The sequence below is a fragment of the Phalacrocorax aristotelis genome, chromosome 5, assembly GCF_949628215.1.
Source record: "Phalacrocorax aristotelis chromosome 5, bGulAri2.1, whole genome shotgun sequence".
Classification (NCBI taxonomy): Eukaryota; Metazoa; Chordata; class Aves; order Suliformes; family Phalacrocoracidae; genus Phalacrocorax; species Phalacrocorax aristotelis.
The window spans coordinates 60,115,169-60,136,718 of NC_134280.1; the positions used below are offsets into that span (position 1 = coordinate 60,115,169).

The window sequence follows — 21,550 nt, forward strand, 5'->3', positions numbered from 1 at the left end:
CCTAAAACAACTGCTGCTGAAAGGAACTTCCAATTTCTTGTCTTTGGCAAATTATGCCAAGCTATTGTTTACTTTCCTAAAGAATGGTTAGTCTCCACACTTGAGACTAAAATAAATTTAAAAAGTGACTGACTGATGTTAGTGATAGTGACGTATGGAAGTACCACAAGTACCAGAAAACTGGAACAGATGCCTGAGTGCGGGATGGCGCAGGAGTGTTCAGGTCAGAACTGGTGTAACAGGTTTTGACAAGAGTACTTTCCTTCTGGCTGAATGTTTACATATACGTGGAAAAGCACAGAATAAAAAAGTTTTCTTTCAATGTGATACGACAATCTTCATGCTCCACCCAACAGCATGGAGGTTTTTGGGTGTACACGGAACTGAAAATGCCCCTGTGGGTAAGGGGCAGCTGCAGTGGAGAAACCCTGTAGCAGTTTTCTGCCAAGGTCACCAACTGCTCTGACATGAGAACAGTATGTGGGATTCAAATAGGCGAACGACTCTCCCCTCCTTCTGTAAACTATACGGCCCAGTTTGCTGGGCTTATTCTGATCCAGTTACAGTTTGTGGCTACAAACCTTTTGAAACTGCCTAACAGCTGGAGGGGCAGGCTTTTTTTTTTTTTGCCTTGGCACTGTCTGTACAGCTGTAAGCCAAAACAGCCATTCCAAAGTCTTCATTCCTGACCCTCTATGGATTTCAAGGTCACAAGCCATAAAGTATAGAGGCAAAAGTCACCAATTTCAAAGACGTAAGGAAGTTTTGCCAGCAGGTACACAACACAGGAAGCAATGCAACAAAAGCAGTTGGTGTAACAATTAGAAAATGATTTTTAGTAACAAACTTGGAAATGCATGGGGGCACCTCTCACAGTTTGCTGTGACAACTATGCTCCCAGAAGCTTCTCTGACAAAAAGCCCCTTCATGTGTTTCTTAAAAGTTGCTGATAGAAAGAAATTTCCTTTCCAAAAACCTATAACTCAGGTAAAACTCAATGTTAACCTCCATAAATGGTAGCTACAGATCCTTCCCAAACAGTTCCAGAGCTCACCCAACTGATTCTGCGATACAATGATAATTCCAGCCATAGCTGAAGTGCTCTAGCAAAACCACTTGTTCATATTGAAACTGACATTTCCTAACAATTAGCACTTCTAAGAGTTAATATTTACTTCTGTGTTTACATATCCCTCTCTAGGTTTTGTTTTAATTTCTACAAGTCATTTCACATAGGGCTGGTCTCCATTACTGCAGCAGATGGCAAAAACTGCTGAGTAGTAAGAAAAAAAAGCATTAAAACTGTTTTATATCCTACATGTACTACATGTATTAGAAAAATGGCAGAATTACACAGAATGGAATATTGTTTTATGGAAACTACTACCATAGTTCGAATTGCAGTAGCATTCCAGTTCCTGATCTCTTAGTTGTCTAGACAGGGCACATAATGCATTTGTCTTTAATGAGATATGAATGAATTTGCCTTGAAATGCCTCAAAACCTCTGTAATACTTTCCAGCAGAGCAAACATCTTACTGCTGTCCTGCCAAGTACACAGCACTCATAAAAATAAGGACTACTGTTAAAAAAAGACATGCTAAAAAGAGCAGACATGTGACTTGCAAACTATGGTATTAGTCACATCCCGGTGCTATGTAGGAAAGTCAGCTATTTGTGTGGCTGTTCAACAGGAACGTGACTTCTGAGCTCAAAACTAATAAGTAAGAAAATACATGACTCCGTTTTGTCTTTAACATCTCCATAGAACTAACCCCGCCCATTTCCTTTTCTCGTCAAGAAAACAAAAACATTTTAATTGGAAAAACTTAATTTCTGATTCTCCACATGATGCAATATGAATGAATGCAATGTATGTCTTCATGACATAACAGGTGATGTCCCAAAGGCACTTGTGCTTGGCTTTAGGAACCAAAAGCAACATAACTACATTAGCCTTAACATGCTATCAAAAACCCAGGGAATTAATTGAGGCAGGTTGTAGTCACGAAATAAACTGCCTGCCACCAACGCTAGTGTAAGAGGTCCATCCCTTTCTACACCATCTGGTTATTCTCATCACAAATACAGAGTGATCCTGTCACTGATCAGACTCTTACGCAGTTGATGTTGCAGGTAAAAAAAATTATCTACAGCTTCAAGGAACTGAGACTTCAGTGAAAGAAGAAACTACACACAAAAGCAAAAAATAAAAGATTCCTGACAAATGCCTCAGGATGTGAAAAATGATGCCTGGATGCTGTATCAGATCATGTTCTGTTCATGCATGGTCAAAATGTCTGTATATCATATAATAATTTAAGGGCAGGTCACTTTATTTTCTTTCCTCACCCCCTCTTTTTCTCAGGAAGCAATACAATAATCTGATCCTGGCAAGACTACAGCCTCTGCAAATGTTCCCGAGTAGGGAACATAGTGCAAAGTACTTACTTCAGTCTATTTTGCAATGGTATCAGAGGAGACGTGCTAGAAGAACTGTTGGAGTTTGGTAGAAAAACCCTACAAGTTATAAACTGACAGGGAATTAACTTATTCTGGAAACTAAGAGCTAACCAAGTAAGAAAGGAGCAAAGGTCTGCACATATGTATATATACATACATACATATGTATACAGCCTTATGTATATGGAGGGCTACGTATTGCAGTGACTATCTGCAAAAGCAAAGTCTTGTCCCATCCTACACATTTGCCCTAGAGCAGCCAGGACAGATTATAACATTAAATTTCTCCTCTTTTTTTGCCAGGTGTACTGTAGGCAGAGCAGGATGGTAGAAATCCTGACAATAAAATCTTTCCTTAGGCCTTCCGGAAACTTGGTGCCATGCTATATATTTAGTCCATTTTATTTTTTTTTAAATATTCAGAGACTCTAGAATCTTCTGTATCTGTAACTAGACAGAGAAGGAATATTCTGAAGTTAGACAATCTGAGACCCAAAACCAATAGCCATGTGCTCCATGTTTAATTGCTCCATGTTAAGAAAAGCTTTTTCACATAGCATAAGATTATGAAATGAGGTCAAAATACTGATGCATCTTTATAAACAAAGTTTTCCTAATGATTTTGCAATTAATTATTTTAATAGATAAATGCATACACCTGCAGATCTATTAGTTGAAGAACAACAATTCATCGACAGTTGATAACCAGAAGATATGTCTAAAAGATCTTGGGTTTTATTCTAAATGTCTTGAGATACAGTAATAGTTACAGAAACACTGTAAAACTGTGCTACAAAGCTCTAAGATGCCATTATTTCTAAGTAGTCAGTAATCATATAAAGATACAGCTTTCATGTAACGGTGTGCCTGAGGGCTGAATTTTAATGCAGGCATCCCTTCTCTCTACAATTGGCAGCTACAAAGTTTCCATGATTCACCACCAAACTATGTAAATTTTGAAAATTCATAAAAGCAAAACAACCCAGAGTAGCTGTACATAGCAAGGATGTGAAACAGCTGTGCAAAAGCAGTTGAAAATAAAATTTCTGTACTTAATAGTTACTTGCTAATAAGAGTAGCACACTGAGAGTGTGCAGGCCTGTGCCAACCTGTGCCCAACCCCTCACAGAACTTATTGCAAACCCTGAATCTTATGTGCTTTGTTCTTATATGATGCACTTTTTTTGGTAGCTTACAGTTTCAACAGACTTATTTATTGTGTTTGAAGTGTCAGCCAAAGATAACAACACTAGAACAGAAATACACGGGTAGGAATTAATCTACAATGGATTTTGCCCATAGGAGAGGTGACAGTATGGGAGACTGCTGTTACTGTAGAGGAAAGGGAATAATTTCTTTTCCATGAGCTGTAGATGGAAGAAGAAGGGGTTTAAATTACAGCAATAGAGACTTCAGAGTGAGCATAGAAAAGCATTGGAATAAATCATCTCCAGCACGTGAGGATTTTGAGAACACATGAGATTAAAGTCTGCCTAAGCATGGAATAGAGATCTGGGTGATAGGTATTGACTTTTTGACGCTTCTTCCAGACCTCCTCTTTGGGGCATTTTTTGGGATTAAAATACAGACTTTTTTTCTCCTCTTAATTTAATTCTCTGTCTGAAATTGTGTGTCTAGAGGGTATCAACAACATGAGATGATGACTATTAATGAATATTCATTCAATTTCCTAAACAAACTCCAGTGAACAAGAAATGAAAAAGGGCCTTCAGCATAGTCTTTGTGTCTTTCCAAAAAGGACATAAGAATGTGAATGTATTACAGATTTTTACCATGTATGAAGTCCAAGACAAACACCTACTAGGGGACCAAAACCCTCCCTTGCTGATGGCTATGAAAGACCACTAAGGTTCCTCTCTGCCTGACACCATGATGTCAGCCTCTCTACATGCTGTAAAATGTTTCTTCCTCCCACCACATGAGTGCACTTTTTAAAGGAACAAGTTTGATGGAATCAAAGTAAAGTAAATTTTGTAAATTGAAGTAAATTCACAGAAGAGGCTCTGAGTCATTTACAGCCAGGAAAACAAGTAAACAAATACAAAGTTCCCACCTCACCCTGTATGTCTTTTACCAATTATGCTATATTATGATACATTACTAATTGGAAGGGAGAAGGGGACTTGTTATTAAAGTAAGAATCAGGACAGGCAGAAAAATTGGCGGGAGGTTCCCTCTGTAAGCTGCAGTAATGAACAACCATGATTTGACAGCCAATGCATTCACTGGTGTGGTATTCCTCAGTGCTAACTATCGAAGTGGCTCAGTCCCTCAAAAGGTCAGGCAGACAGACACTCAGGCTGCAAAAGATGCCTGTCATCATTTAACCCCAGCTGGCAGCTAAACACCACACAGCCGCTCGCTCGCTCCCCTCTCTGGTGGGATGGGGGAGAGAATTAGAAGAGCAGAAGTGAGAAAACTTGTGGGCTGCAATAAAGACAGTTTAATGGGTAAAGCAAAAGCCGCACATGCAAGCAAAGCCAAAAAAGGAATTCATCTGCTACTATCCCAACAGCAGGCAGGTGCTCAGCCATCTCCAGGAAAGCAGGGCTCCACCACGCGTAACGGTTACTTGGGAAGACAAATGCCGTAACTGCAAATGTCCCCCCTTTTTCTTCCACTAGCTTCTATATTGCTGAGCATGACATCATGTGGTATGGACTATCCCTTTGGCCAGTTTGGGTCAGCTATCCCCACTGTGTCCCCTCCCGGCTTCTTGTGCACCTGGCAGAGCACAGGAAGCCGAAAAGTCCTTGACTAGTGTAAGCACTGCGTAGCAACAACTAAAACACCAGTGTGTTATCAACATTATTCTCTTACTAAATCCAAAACACAACACTATATCAGCTACTAGGAAGAACATTAACTCTATCCCAGCTGAAACCAGGGTGAGGCCAAAATGCTGTTTTTGAATCAGATGGGAGGAAGGACAAAGTGAGACTGACTTAGCTGACTTAGAAATGCATTTCTTAAGGGAATACATTTGAAGCCACCATGCTACAGTGCTTTTTTTCTCGCATTTGCCAAAACTTTAATCAAACAGAACTAAACAGAAACAAAGTTCAATTTGCTACTTTCCTTCGATTTCCGTGGTTTACTTTAGTAAATCATATGAAACACCATCAAGCTGAATTAGTAGCATGTCTTCCTGACCATAAACAATTGCACAGAAGGCTAAGCAATCACAGATCTCCTACTCACTGGTGTAAAACAAGTGTCATTCTACTGATTTTGATGAATCTATCCCTCCTACAGTCCAGGAAAAGGTTAAAGACTTAGGCTCATCATATATGGAACTAGGTGTTACTGGGCCAACCCCCAGCCATGGCAAATTGGTACCATTCTGCCACCTTACAAATGACACTACAGATGTAAACCAGCTGCAGCTTTAGTCCACTCATCTGTACCCTTTGTACCTCAATCATTCTAAGATTACAACAGTTGTAAATAAAAAAAAAAAAGACAAAACATTTATGCTTTACATGCAGTACCGTAGCCTGTATTTCCTAAGGCCTTTGCTATATGTTTTTACCCTACCAGCTAAAGCTTACTGCTTAATTAGATAACATGGTTTCAGCTAAAATCTCAAATAAGTATCTGCTGGAGCCAATGGATTAAACCATGTAATCAAAAACAGTGGGAAAAAATTGTCTCTTTTGCCTTAAAGCTTTTCCTGACATGTGATTAATTTTGCCACATGGGTCTGACCAGAGGAAACATTGCTGATGAACTTTCAATGCTGTCTAAAAACAGTCCATACTATGATCCCTTCACAGACATCAGTAGCTCACAGAACTGTCACCAGCCCACATCCAAGATTCACTCTCCTGACTGTATCTGTTACCTTACAGAGAAGATAAAAAAAATATAATTTTGCTTAGGACAAACAGGTATACCTAGTAGAGGCAGAAAGTAAAAGCATTCTTGGTGTGTTTTTTTTTATCTCCCTACAACTTGGGCATGATCTGTAAAAGACATTTGGGCAGCCTTGGTTCCCTAAATTCAGCATGTTATGTGTGAGAAGACTGAGTAAAACCAGGGAAAAGGTAAACGTCAACTCTTTGATTTACATTACTCCCTTGCCAGGGCTTGTTTGCCGAAGAGTTGTACCAACCAATATGCAAACAAGGAAGACGCAGATAACCGAACACAATGCATACCTCCCCACAGATGAAAAGCTTCAGTATTTCTACAACTAACAAGAATCCTGTAAGCTTTAGAAGTGGTGCATGGTTCTCAGGTGGGCATTGATGAAGCAGTGGGTGGGCACTGACTCTCTGAGAGGTCTGTTTTGTAGCCTTCTGGAAATAAATTTGCTGGTTTACTATTGTGTTTTTACTGACACAATCACCTAGAACACTGAACCAATTCTAGGCACTGTGACTGTGTTACAGTAATAGCTTATTTTTGGTGAGGAGAATTTTATTCCAAGAAAACCTTTCTCTCTTCAATATTAGCTACTCGAAGGGTAACAATCCAGACAGACAAAAATGGTGAGGCAGTTCTTCAGTCAGCTTGATTTTGCATAAAAGTACTGTTTTCCTTTGGAGTTTAACTGGAATAGAAATACCACGTTATAGCACATAAGGATCTGGCAAATTTTAAAATCATTCTAAACACAGGCATAGACCTGAATTACTAATGAAGAATGTTACTTTCAGAATATCAATGAGTACTACTCAGTCTTGTTTGCCTAACTTGACAGAAAAAAAAAAAAACCTACAGTAAGCTAGACCAATAGGAAATATGAAAGAAATCCTAGTCACTCTTTTAATTTTTTTTATTACTAGCAAAGTAAATTTACTAAAGTTATCTGAATTACTTCAGACTCCCACTGATACAAACACGAGCAGGATCTGATACCTTTAATCAGAAGTAACCCCTTTACTGTCGCACCAGTTCTTTGCCTGTAAATCCAAATCACTATTTAAGACACACACAAAAAAAAGTGATAATGATCTGCATTCTCTGACCTTTGGTTGTCGTGTTTTCAGCTGAAACACCTGCCTGGTTTGCCTCACCTCTGAGCAAAAGGCACCTTGCTTCTTTTCACTCTGATAAGGTCTAGCAGATGTTTACACCTGCTTGTTTGTTCAGTGTCACCAAGCGTGGTATCTGAGCCCATGGAAACTGCAGTCTCACTTTTCTCCACATCATGGCCATTGCACCACTATAGTATTACAAACCCATCTTATGTTTGTACACGCTATCCATTCCCGATTCTCTGTGTGGATCCATAGCTTTCTACTCGGCGTTCTCACTGAGAAAACATGCCAACTCAGAATGGACTCAGTTCAGTAAATAAAGATGTGGACACCGAGCTATATGACATGTACCTCAGCTGGCAACTACAGAGATTTCCCACCTTCTTCCTTAGAGAAGTTTCTTCATACAGTATCAGAGGCGACACATGTTTCTCAGACTTCTTATGTCAGGTTTTTACATTCATTGAGGCTAACATTCACATTTTTTTGGCTATAGTCCAGTGAACATCAGATGACCAGTAAAAACTCTGGTCTTAGAGATACACTGTGACTGACAAAAATGCCATCCTATCACCCATGAGCTAAATTAAATCTCTTAATAGCTTTTGCATCACTCGGAAGCATTTGCTGCTTATGGAGTTAGATACGAATACTCAGGGGTATGAGCACACTCCATCACACATCTCATACAAGAAGGATATGTCCCTTGCTCTACAACAAGATTCATAGCCTAAAAGCATTCTAGATTAATAAAAGCAATTCAAAATACCAATTGCAAAGTTTTTCATCTTTAGTTACATCCTCTTTCTATTTGCACCCTTCTCCACATTGTTTTCTACTCTAACAAACACAAACTACTTGTCATCATGAGCTATCCGTAACTTCTCCTCAGCTTCATATTCTACATTTCCAAGACTGATTCTGAAAAAGGGGGGAAAAAAGGGGGTTCAGTAAAATGTTCAGAATGTCTGAACCTTGCCTGGCTGAAGAGCCCTGGCTCTTTAAAATAAGCCAGGGCATGGATTTGCTTGTTTCAAAACAAGAAACAGGTATTCACGTCTCTCAGGATCACTATCAGAATGCTCTTTCACTAACTGGGCTCAAAAAAGTCAACACCTAGCTTTAGCTTGCACGGTTACTTCGTATCTTTTCCAGAGACCTAAGCGTAGATAGATTGCTAGCATCAGCCAGGTGAGCAAACTTAAAGCATCAGAAGGGCAAAACCACATCACACTGCCTTGGAGAGGTTCTGCAAGAGACTGAAAGAACTGAGGGTAGATTTGCTAGTGAAATGCAATAGTTTTTCATGCACAGTAAGGTTTTAAAAATGCCTATTATTTTTTCTGCAGGAATTTAGGTGGTTTGGGACCAGATGGGAACTTAGCCTACAGGAGGAGTTTTGTTTTAAAACGTAAGGTATGACTTGCAAACACTTGAGACATACTGCTTAAAATATCAATTTAATGTGATAAAAGACAGTGCAAAGCATTCTGGTTACAAAAGGCTAATGAAACTATGTTTCACTTTTTCAACTGATTGCCACTGTAAGATATTCATGCATTTTTTTTTTCAGAAAGCTTTAGCCTATAACTGTAATACTCTATTTAATTTACTGTTTAGTATATAGACTTGAAAAACAGTGATGCAGTTCATTAGCTAGGAAGTAGAGTCTGCCTTAGCTACTCCTACACCAAGAACTACCTAAAGGGTGGGTTGTTTTGACAAGAACTGTACTAGTCAAGGCATGATTCATGTAACAAATTGTCTCAACAGAGCAGGCTGGACAGTTAACAGAAAAGCACACTAGAAGTGCTAACGAATTAAAGTATGAAGTATACCAAAACTACCGGATTTAGATATTATGGGATTTTTGGCTAGACGGAGACTAGGATTTTAACCTGGGAATGCACTTAAGCGAGTCTATTGACAGTTTAAGGTTGCTGAGTGCAAGCCACCGAGGACTAAAAGTTCTGTGAAAAGTGAAACAAAAAGGTAGACCCAAATGTAGGACTGGCATGCCCAAAACAAGTGTCTTCCCTGAAACACTAGCATGTCAAAGAGAGTAAAAGTCAACATTAAGACGCCGCATGTTCAAATTTCTGCCATCAGCTGCTCTCCTGCAGCGCTGCTAATGGAAAAACTGCAATTTCCATTCCATTAATGATTCCTTCTCAATTTTCAAAGCTCCTTTTCAGCACTGGTAGGAACTCCTCTCCCTGGAGCAGGATGAATCCCAAAGAGAGCAACTCCAGTATACATGGCTGAGAACATGCTTAGTGAAATAATATAAAATTGCTCAAATTGGAATCAAGCAGTCACTTCAGCAGTTCTGGATATCTGCAGAGAAGTGGAAGCTTTGTTATGAAGTGCTACAGCATAGTTGTTCTCTCTAGGAAAGGGAGAAATAGAGCCCCAGAGATCAATGTTTAATTCTTCTACTGAAGATAAAGGCTGAAAAATGCTTTAAATGAGGCCATTATAATGGGGATGCTATCCTTTCTATCTCTACAGATAAACCAGTGACCTGACTGACAGTCACTTCCAAAACCTGCCAAGTCAGCTTGTAAAAGCAGTACCACAGTGATCCAGTCCTCCCTGCCCAGAGCTGCAGGGATCCAAACAGCACGCTCTAACCATGGAAATGAAGGCCTGGTATCGTGGGGCCTCTTCTCCTAAGGACTTGAGAGTGTTTGAAATCACGTTCTAACCAGCTGCTGTATTTGCAGAAGGTGAGTACCAAATACATGTGTGCATACAGGCACACACCCACCTTTGCAGAGAAAGAGGAACACCTTGCACAGAATCACACTGGAGGCACCTCTCCTTACTCCCCCACAAAGAAACTTTGACCTGTACTGTGTAACAAATGAGAAGGAGCAGTCATGGCCTCAAGAGCCTCTACCACCAAGGACAGGCAAAAGAAAGGAATATTTTCATAGCGAAAAGCCAGATAAGAAATGCATGGTACTCTTCCAGTTCCCTGGTACACCCTCCCTAGATATTAGCACCTTTAAAAATCTTTTAAGAGAATTGAAAGAAAAAAAAATCTTGCTAAAGGGAAGCTGTTGCTATTTTTATTTATCAAATTATTACAGACAAGAAAAAATATCTTAGGTACACTTGCTTTGAATTAGAAAGACAGCTTATATAAAATACTACTCTGAATGCAACTGAGAAGAGATGCAACTAATTTTTGTGCAGCAAACCTTACCAGTACCAATTTTGTTTCCTTTTATTTTTCATGCTTGTTTTTCACTGGTTGAGCTAATGGATCACAGGTGAAACAGGACTAGTCAACAAGCCAGAAAACATTTTGATTTTCATATGGTAATAAATAATGCTGTTACTTGTCTGTTTCTATACTTGAGCTGTTACTGGAATTACTCTATTAATTTGCAAGCTAACTAATGTTCCCCAGAGAAGTAAATTATAGAATATTTGAGCCTTAAACCCAGGAGCAAGTGAATGTAAAACCCTGAACAGAGATAAAAACATGCACATCCAGCTACTTCTTGCCTGTATTTGGGCCCTTTAAAGATACAAGACTGTTGGATCAAAGCCTGACATCTATGCTGGTGACTGTCAGTCCTCACTGACATCTGAGAAAGTGAATGTTAGACTGGGAATGTAAATGGCGCCTCCAAATAATGCAGCACCTCTGAAGAACTGGATTGCATTGCCAGAAAGGGCAAGCAGCCCAATTCCTCTTCTGGAGACTTAAAATACTGATAGTCTTCTGGCTGTCAAAATACTGCAAGTGAGCCATTCAGTAACAAAGAACACAGCCTAAAGAGAATATTTTTGTGATGCAAAGCCAAGAAGAAATACTGCCTGAGAGGGAAAAGTGTGTGTGGGTGTGTGTAAGATTATGCCTTATGTTTCTGTAATAGTGTATTTGCACTATGTGTATGTGTATGTACTTGTATACTTGCGCTATTTATGTGTATTTGTACCTGTATTCAGGAGGACATAGGGGTGGCACAGGCACTGTAATTTAAAAAGCATACAACTTGTTTTTCACGAAGCTGCTTTTTCAGTGCTGAATTTCACTCCAGCCAGTATGTGGATTTATTATCACAATAGACACCTGTTGCAAGGCACACCTTTGCCTCCCTGTGAGGCTTTTGTGTCATATCTTATAGCCCAAAAAATGTCCCTGGAAAGACTGTCAGTGATTTCAGCAACTTGTACCTTGGCTTAGAGAATGAATGTGAACTGAAAGTTGTAGGGTTCCAGTTATTACTAATTATTTCAGTAATAAATTATATAGCTTACATTTCAGCACAGGTGGTTTGCTGAGGTGTTTGACGAATTCTTGTATTTACCACCCGATTTTGTACCTAAAGTGCAGGAGCTGTGGGAATCCTTAACTTTTAGATTCAGTTTATAGGTTTAGCTTCTACGAAACAGGTTTCGTTTTCAGCATTCATTTTCCCTACAAGCATAAAGGTTGAGATTGTGTGATAGCACTGCCCATTTCTTTCACTTGGCAGATTGAAAATAAAAACAAAAGTGCCATTCTAAGGATGCACCAAACTGAAGGCTACAGGACATCAGAACAGAGCTCCTGTTCCCAATGGCTGGCTCCCCACAGCCTCTGCTACCAGACCCTCCATCCCCAGAACAAAATGTCCATATCGCCTTTTTCAAATTACTGTCAATACTTATAGCTACAATTATACAAACCTCTTGTTGTGTTATACTGCACAGCAGGATGAATCACTGATGGGTATTAAGGATGTGTATTGCAGAACAGCATATACTATCTGTAGTTAGAGATCCACTGAGGTAATCTCCAGACAAATTTCAAAAGGTTTGCATTTTTAACTGCCTGGAGAATACAAAACCTATACATGTATTTCTTTGTTGCTAATGTTTAAAATAAGCAGCAAATAATAGGATTTGCTCTTCCACCATCCAGTGGTCTGTGAAGCCTGTGGCCTGGAAAGTGACTGGGATAGCCCACAACAACACACGACACTTCAATTATGAAAATGTATGTATATAAAAATGACCTAAGGGGCCAGTGCAAAGTTTTCTGCAACTCATTTTCCCAAGACTTTTGTCTAAGTGTACAGATCTAAGCAATAGCGCTTTTTAATTTGGACAAATTTTTTCTTCCACTTGGTAGATCTCTCCTTGGCAGCATATTTTTCTTGCTATGACACAAATTTTCCGATTTTCCATCTCATGTCATTACTCCTACACTAGTTCTTCACCCCTGTAGTACCCTAAGTAATTAATATTCCCCCTTAATGTTTAAAGTTTTCACGTATTTTCAGATTTACTTCTGTTTGGCATCTCTCAGTCAAATTAATGTATGCATATTTGCCTGCTCACCTTAAATAACAACCAAATACATCTGTTGGTTGCTTTTCCGATTTAGCTTTTTCTCTAACTTGGCAACCTCTAAATAAGGTGTTTGTACCCTGGGCATGCCGAAAGTTCAAAATGCGTGTGAGAGGGGAAATAAACACTAACAAATGTTGTTTTGTTTCAGCAGCTGCTGCAGTAAGGAAGTTGAGGAATAAAGCGCCCCAGGATTTAAATGATTAGGAGTTAACATGATCAGTTCTGATTATGCTTACTTCATAACTGAATAAAGAGTGCCACCATGGAGCTTGACAAAAATTTGTATTCAGCCCTCAAATTCTTTAGCTGGAAGACTAATAACAGCATTGGTTTTGGATGCAGCACTGGCTTGGCAAGTGAGGCAACCTTCCCATAAGGAAAATGCAGATAATGTCACTTGATATATGAAGCTTATAAGGAAATTTGTATGATTGTTGGAGGAAGCTAACTTAGAAATATTTTTTACAGTTGTGAGGAATGACTAGACACCACAAGCAAGCCAAACATGTTATGAAACAACACCAGTGTTGTGTCCCAGTGCTAAGAAGGTTGAAAACTTTGCCTTTGTACACTGGGTTTGAAGATGATTACCCTATTTGCCTGAAAAAACAAACATTTGGATTGCCTTCATTAAACATATGTCATCAGTAAAAAGCATTGTGGAATATGTTAATACTTCATATAAAACCAAGCTGTAGCTTGGAAAAGTTGCTATTTATTCTGTGCCTTGACTTACCACTTAATCTATAAGCTTTGCAAAGTAGTAACAAAAAAGAAGTATAGCATACACAAGCAATGTTATTTTGCTACTTGCTATTCTCAGACTTTAACAGCATTACAAAAACATGAGCTGAAAGAGGGAAAACTCAATTAGAGGATAATAGCAGAAAAGATGCCGTAATTTCAGGTTTTAGGCCCATTAAAAACAGGAACTACCACCATAAGTTTTTCTTTCTTTAATGTTTTATAAAATAATTATAAGAGCTTCTGTGAAAGAACTGGAAGAAAGTTACCCTAAAAAAAGCCAGGGCATGTAAAACTAAATTAAACCACAAACTATTAGTCAGATGAAGCCAGCTATCAGAGGAAACACTGGCAAGTCCTGTCTTAGTAAGAGCATAAAGAAAGTCCATTTTGGTAAGACTATAACTGAAGAAAACCTAACAGTTGTTCTAAGCAGTGCCAAGTTTCTCATGGGGCTACTGATGTTTAGCAAATGTACCTGTGTTTGCAAGACTCAGGTAAAGAATATTCTAGATCTTTTAAACTTCTTTGAGAATTTAAAACAACCATATTCCCAGAGAGGAGGGGGATTTATTGTCCCACCCCTCTCCTCCCTCCCCAAAGTGACATTCCACAACTAGTTGTCAATCACTAGAATAGGCTGAAAAACAAATAGAACCATGTATTTTTCCACAGACTCCTCACCGTAGACAATTTGGGGTTCATTTTCTAGTGTTAAAAGTCTATAAAGCGAATTTTTAATGAAACCCAAAAGGACTGAGAGGACATACATGAAGCACTATTATAGTAAGGGTTTATTTCCACTCACTGGAAAGGGCTGTGTAGCCATCTTTGTTATTTGAGTACAACATTTATATTTGACAGACAAATTGAATATTCAGATCAAGCACCTCAGTTAACCACAACATTGAAATACTGCTGCCAAATCATAATAAAATATTCCTAAGTTAAATTAATTAAAAAACAAAATCAAAATCATTTTTGACCACTTACCCCTAATGGCTTTGTGTGTTTTAAATAATTAAATTTGCTAGGTGAACTATATAACCTTCTCCTGAATGATGGACCCGACGTATTTAATTTTCAAAAGTAAAAAATTAGCTCACTTACATGATTTCTTTTGTTTTCTCCATCTTTTATAGATGTAATAACTGTCTCAGAAAAAACTGTTGATCCAGTTTTGTTATCCGTAATCTGATATGGCAAAAGAAGAACAAAATATCAAACTATATTTTTTAATAAGTCTTTTGTTACTCTCAGTCCTACACTCTGCAATAATTAACCCACACCAGCCCTCTCCTTTTTTTCCCAAATTGCTGTCACTCATATAAAATCCTAACCTGGGGGGAAAAAGTAGATGACAAGGCTACCTCCTTATCTGTTTAAAATGTCACTGTAATGAAGCTAACTGAGCAGGAGATGGTCATTCTTTTATGACCCACGTAATAGCTGTACCTGTGTTCTGTCTTTAGCAGGCACTTTCTAAAAAATAAATTATTATTTCACATTAACCTTTCCTGAGAAATGCCCCTACACAGTGATTAGGCAAGGAAATAACATACAATAAAACCCCGAAGTAATTACCATCAGGAAAGTTTACGCTGCGAACTACCTTGTTTCTCCCAAAATGTGCAAAATTGTTTTTATTTTTTAATAAAAGGTTGTGTAAGAACCAGCAGCTCGCTACATATGTTTTCTCATACCTTATCAATTTCTTGATGAGTCTGAACAGTTTTATTACCAATCCTGGTTTTCGTGTTGGACTCATTATGGTAGTTGGGAGGTAAGTTTTCAAAGTTTACTTCCGACAGTTTTTTTGCCCCTTCCTCTTCAGCTTCCATCTGCCAAATTTAAATAAACCAACTGAAAATTAGCAACAATTACACAAAAGAGAACAAGCAACACTTCTTGTGCAGCCCTCAGTAATGCCGTTTAATTATGTGGTGCTATTAGTACAGACCCCCCCTGTATGGGAATGCTTATTCAGCTGTTTCAGACAGTGACCACAGCAGCTCTTTCAATGGACTAGAAACAGTGAAGAGCTAAACCCGTGAGCTCTGGACTATTTAAGCCAAAGTCAGTCCCTGTGGGGAAAGTGTGTGAAAACTAGTGACAATTTGGTATCTGCACTGGCTGATGCCAGCCAAGAGCCCAGCTTTCTTTTTTTTTTCCAGAAAACCACTAAACACTTAAGACAGACTTCCCCATCTGCCAAAGAAGAGAAAGTTTCTGGCAGGACGGAAAGACATGGCCAAAGCCCCTTGAAGTCAACAGAAACAGTCCTATAAAGCAGGGTCCACATATCCAGAATTTCACTCTCTATTTCAGTTCCTACTGTCTTTGTCTGCCAGATGAAGACTCAACACAGAAAAAGAGTGAGTCCTCTCTGAATCAGAAAACAGAGTAAGCTCAGCAAAAGGGCATGAGCCTTGTAAACAACACGAACTCTGAATAAGTTGTCACTTGTCATTTGCAACTGCTATAACAAAGCTAGGAGGCCACAAGTTCATCCAGGCTGACCAACAGAATTTTTCCCAAGAAAAAAATTCTCTTTCTGGTGTGTCTGTTTATTTTAAACAACAGCTGCAAACCTTTTTAAGTGTAAAGAATTTATCTACTGACACACCTCAGACAATCTACATTTTGTGCTGTATACAGACCATTCCCTTGTCCAGAACTGACTACAGGAAGAGTAAAACATGCAGAAATTTTGACTACATCCTTATTTACAACTAATCATATTTTCAGCATTATAAAGAATACTTAAAAAAAACCAAACAGGTTGTCTCAATGGGTTTGCAGTCTAAACAAAGTGGATGACAGAGGTAGGTTTCAGCAACTGTCTACATGGCAGCAAAAGTTCTAAAATTATCTAATTATAGTAAACAAAGGTCTGTTTCCCCAATGGGTTGTCAGTAAAAATATTTTGTGGGCTGTGTATTTTTGAATGAGAGGAGAAGAGAACTTGGAAGGAAGATTCTTAACACGGAGGGGGGGGGAAAAGCGCAGAAGTAAGGGGAACGCAGGATCGAGGTCTTTTGATAGCGATATGAGACAATGGCTCAGGGTCTTGACCCAGTTCCCGGATTTGAAACAGGTCCTGTGAGATTCCGGGCAAGGAATTTGAGCTCAAGGCACGGAATTACATCAGAGGCAAGTCACTTATCCACACGTGTTTTCAGGACTGTCTTACACCTTCGAATCCCGGTTTGGGATAACCTTTTGTGTCTTCACCCCTCCCCTTGCCACGTACTGTTATTGTCTCACTTCAGGATGCAGACGGACTATTTGCCTGCATTTTCGCCTCACTATCCGCCTGCATTGCTGCAAGAGGGTGGCCTTCCAACGCTCCCCCCCAAGCGCCGCAATACAGCCAGGCAGGCAGGCAGACAGACACACGGCGAGCCGCGGGGACGCCCGGCAGCCGAACGGCGCGGAGGTGGCGGGGGCGATGCGAGGAGCGGGGCGGGAAAGCCTGCCGGTGGGACGAAACGGAGGAGCGACCGCCCGCGGCAGCCGGCGCCCCCTCCCCGCCCGCCTCCCCGCCGAGGAGGGCGGCGGCACCGGGCGGCCGTATGGCGCTCGAAGGGGGTTTCGCGCTCCCCCGGGCAGCGGCCCCTCATGGGGGGTCGCGGGCAGGGCCGGCCGCCGGCTTTCTTTGTCGCCCGCATCGGCCCGGCCCTGCTGAGGGGGGGCGGCCGCTGACAGGAATCGACGAGCGCGGGTGAGAGGCTCGCTGCCCGCAGGTGCGCTGCGTCCCGGCCCGCCCTGACCCGGGGGGCGAGGCGGGAAGGGCCCCCCCCCCCACCCCGCGGGGTGCCCCCCGCCGCCCCCTCACCTCCTGCACCGCGTTGCGCAGCTTGTGTTGCGTGTCCTCCATAAGCGCCTCCACCTCCCGCAGCATCTCGCCCAGGCTGGCCGCCCGCCGCCGCCCGCCGTCCCCCGCCGTGGCGCAGCACAGAACCCCCAGCAGGGCCGCCAGCAGCAGCCATCGCCGCCGCGGCCCCGCTCCCGCTCCGCGCCGCATCCCGGTGGCGCCGCTCCCGCCGCTGCCCCTCAACGGTGCGGGCTGGCGGCGCGGAGGTGGGTTGGGGTGGAGCGGGAGCTGGAGCGCGAGCGGGCGGCTCCGCAGCGCCGGCCCGGCCCCGCAGCCCCCCGCCCACCACGCAGCGCCGGCCCACATCGGCCTGGCCCGGCCCCCGCAGCCCCCCAGGAGAGAGAAAGCCTCGGGGGGAGCGGGGAGGACGGAGGGGAGAGAGGGTGAGGGAGGCGGGGTGAGAGATGCTGAGGGAAAGGAGCAGTGTGAGTTTCCCCTTCAGACCCGAGACCTTCCTTCTGTTGATTTTTTTGAACAGGTTTAATGAGAAGAGGATGGTGGGAGCTGCCTGACATCTCCATTATGCGTTTCGCTTTCCGGTGTTCAGCGGAGCTTTTCAAAAGAGGTTTTCAGCTCCGAGGATCAGCTAGGTCTCTGGGAGGGGTCACGCCCTGCGTCTGGCTGGCCAGCACTCCACTCTCCCTGTTTCCTTTCAAACTTTTTTCTCAGAAATCTCAGACAGCATCATCATCAGCTTGCATCTGTGTGCATCTTCCCCAATTTCCACGTTGTCTTTCCTCTTCGGGCTGCACCCAAGAATTTTCATGGGCAGTTTTTGCTGCTCATGCTCTGGCTCACTGCTCCAGGGCAACACTGGTGTGCCAAGAGACAACTGACCTATACCTCTCATTTTATTTTGGAGCCTGGGTGAGAAGTAATAGTGGGTCATGTATTTCTGCAGTCCTGAAAATTTCCTGCAACTGCATTATTACAATAATCGCTAATATAAAATCCAGTGTTATTGGCAGCCTAAGGCAGCTTCACTCAGCTCTGAAAACTAGCAGAATGTAGCAGAGACGAGCAGAGATGGGAAGGCCGCTGTGTCCCCAGAGGGAAACCCCTCCCTCAATCTCCCAGCCACAGCACATCATACTTCTGTTCAGTGCCACAGAAGGTTTCATTCTGGACACACTGTAAATCTTAGTTTATTGGTATGTAGTTTGATTTTTTTTTTTAAAGTAAACCTCTTGGACTACACAAATTAAATATATTGGGAATTAACTGGAATGAATTAATAGTTTAACTATGTTCCATCACATTGCAGGAAACACGGCATGTGAAACAATCCCGTACTGGCAGAGAAATGTTTAGACAACATGATCCTCTTTTCCACCCCTGTCTTTATGGTTAGGTTTCCAGTTCATCCACTGTCGCTAATAAGCTTAATAATATTGCCATTGACAATGTACAGGTGGCACTTAAGAAACATTTAGAATTTTAATTTTCCTAGCTTTCAGGAGGAACTGAAGGTTAGATCAAACACAATGAAAACATTTTTTTAAAAGACCTGAGGACCAAATTCCCAAAGGTATTTAGTCATTGGAGTCCCAAGGAAGTGGAATAAAAACCAATATTTTTTTGTAATACCTTTGTAAATTTGGGCCTCAAACCCATTTTCGAAACAATCTAAACATATGGAAGTGTTAAATACTTTAGAAGAGGTGTGTCTCAAGAGCGAAACTCTCCCTTTCTTGCAGTGAGATGAAAGCCTCTGTCTCAAGCCCTGGCTTGCAGGCAAGACCTTTCCGTGCTGCCTTTGATGAATGTGGTTTAAAAAAACACAACCCTGGCATTGACAGGGCTGACAGGACATAAAGTCATGCATTGCTTGACCAATTAACAAGAGGCTGCAGCATATGCTTTATTCAGTATTGTTGCAGTGAATTAAGACTACATTCATCTGTTAATATGGAAAAGTACTGTGGAGTAAGCTTACAACGCAATCCCAGTTACTCTGACTGTTTTCACGGACTTGAACTCAGTTTTCCTAGCTCCTTGAAGTAAGATTTCTTTGGACGGGGATTGAGCCAAGTGGTGAGGGTGCACTTGTATCCCAGAATGGAAGATCTGTACCTGAAGTCAGTGCAGAATAGCTCTTCTGGTTTTCTGCTGTCACCTTGGTTTACGTCATAATAATGTCCCTGTGCTCACAAAGGCTTTACACTCACTATGATTATAGCCAGTTGAGCCAAATTTCATCTTCTAAGCTCAACCTGCAGCACCCTAGAGCGTCTGCTTAGATGCACGCTTTGCCCTGGCGCTGCTGAAGTCCCCTGCACCTGCAACAGTGTGTCTGTAAGGAAAGCCATGGCCACAGGGGTGGTGTGCCTTGCTTGTGTTGAGTCAGCAAGACACAAACCAGGTCTAGTTCACAGTGACCCATGTTGTTCCTGAGCTCATTAGCCTTAGTGAAAGGCAGGTACATATCTTAGGGCATGATGCTATGCTAGCAGCCTGACGTGATTCCCAGCATGATTGGGTGCTTCCCTGCATCTGGAGCTAGGAGATTTTCCCCACTTGATCTGCTGGGTATAGGGGCATTGCAAACTAAGCGGGGAAGATTGTCATAGATGTTAGTGCCCCTAAAACTTAGAGCTTGTAATGATTAATCTTCACCTTCCTTCTTGGCTCAGTCCAGAGTGACTATTCTCTACATGGAAAATTTTTCTGGTGCACATTTGTTCTAATATGACTGCATTACTATAAGCCCTCAAGTCTGTACTTCTATTCTAGTACTGGGTATTTTTTTGATTTACAGTTAAGTCATAACAAAGCATGCAGCTAACATGAGAGCTGTTACGGGTTTATTTTTTCTTTGATCAGATTTTGAATGCCTATGTAGAAAATGATACCTTTATAGCTATGTGTACAATAGCACAGAAAATAGCTACGCTTGTATAATTATATTGACATACAACCTAGATCAATGCCTCAGGTACTTTAATTACTTACACTGAAAATGTTAAACCTAGATTATCTCCCACTGAGGTTAGTGGAAAAATTCCCATAATTTCAGAGGGACTTACACTGTCTTTAAACAGAATTGCTGAGTATCAGAAGGAGCTTGTGATATTGATCACCTCTTCTGGTCATTTGTTCTACCATTTTTACCTTGTACAATTAAAGCAACAGTGACAACCACAAAAAATCCAAAAAGATAAAAATTCATCTGTATTTAATGTAACAGAGCCTGTAATCAGGTTATCTCTACTGCATTTTTACAGCGGGAAGAAAGCCACACCTGTATTGAAAATACTGCTTCTGTTTAAAAGTGTGCTTCTGAGGACATAGGATTAACTATAAATAGTATGTTATGTTGGACTTGTGCAAAGTCTTGTTTAAAATTAGGTTAGGTAAAAGATCTCAGAGAATATGTTTTGACTATAACAAATTCTCATAGCTGAGGTGCAGCCCAGAGAGCTGATATTTTTCTAAGACAAAATAACACAGCTAAAAGCATCTCTTCCTGAACACATATATTACACAAAAAACCTACATTGCACAAAACCACATACAATCTTTTTGTCAAGATATAATTGGTTCTTAGACATTAAGTTATTAATTTAGAAAGGACATAATAAACTGGAATAATTTTAGTTGGAAAAGCTTATCCAGAAGTATTACATAAAAAGAATTTGTAAGACTTAAGTCAGCCTCAATACAGGATGCTTAAGGTGGATTTGAGGCAAAAATGGCCCCCCGTCATGGTGAATGCACTCTTGTCAAAGGCAGACATCGTCTGAATCAGTGATTCTGGAGAGTAGAAACCACCTTCTGGTTGGATGAGTTTTGAGACAAAAGACCATGTTCCTGAAAGCAGCAGGGCAGGGAGTTGTGCGTGTTTGATTTATTTTTTCCCACACATCGTTTATTCAGTTAAAGGCAGTATATTATATTCTGTTTTCTGTGTTTCAAACATCTGTTATTTTGCATGTTCATTTACCAATTAATTAATAACATTCTTTTCCCCTTCCAACATTTGTACTGCGAACAATCAATCAATTAGTTAGCTGCAGAAAAAAGAGAATAGCAAGATGTCTGGCTAATGTACAACCTATAGCACCCTTCTGATGTATGCAAGTAAAAACAACATCAAACATGTCTACAA

At 41.0% G+C, this 21,550-nt stretch overlaps 1 protein-coding gene across 1 annotated transcript in view; it reads right to left on the reverse strand.

Annotated features, from left to right (window-relative positions):
* Positions 1-17,763, reverse strand: part of DKK3 (dickkopf Wnt signaling pathway inhibitor 3) — a 29,452-nt gene extending 11,689 nt beyond the window's left edge. The window contains exons 1-3 of the mRNA XM_075094843.1: positions 17,404-17,763; positions 15,269-15,406; positions 14,676-14,759 (exon numbers count right to left, since the gene is read on the reverse strand). Coding sequence (XP_074950944.1) covers positions 14,676-14,759; positions 15,269-15,406; positions 17,404-17,748 — 567 coding nt within the window. The 5' untranslated portion in view covers positions 17,749-17,763. The remainder of the gene's footprint in view (positions 1-14,675; positions 14,760-15,268; positions 15,407-17,403) is intronic.
* Between the last annotated feature and the right edge of the window lie 3,787 nt (positions 17,764-21,550).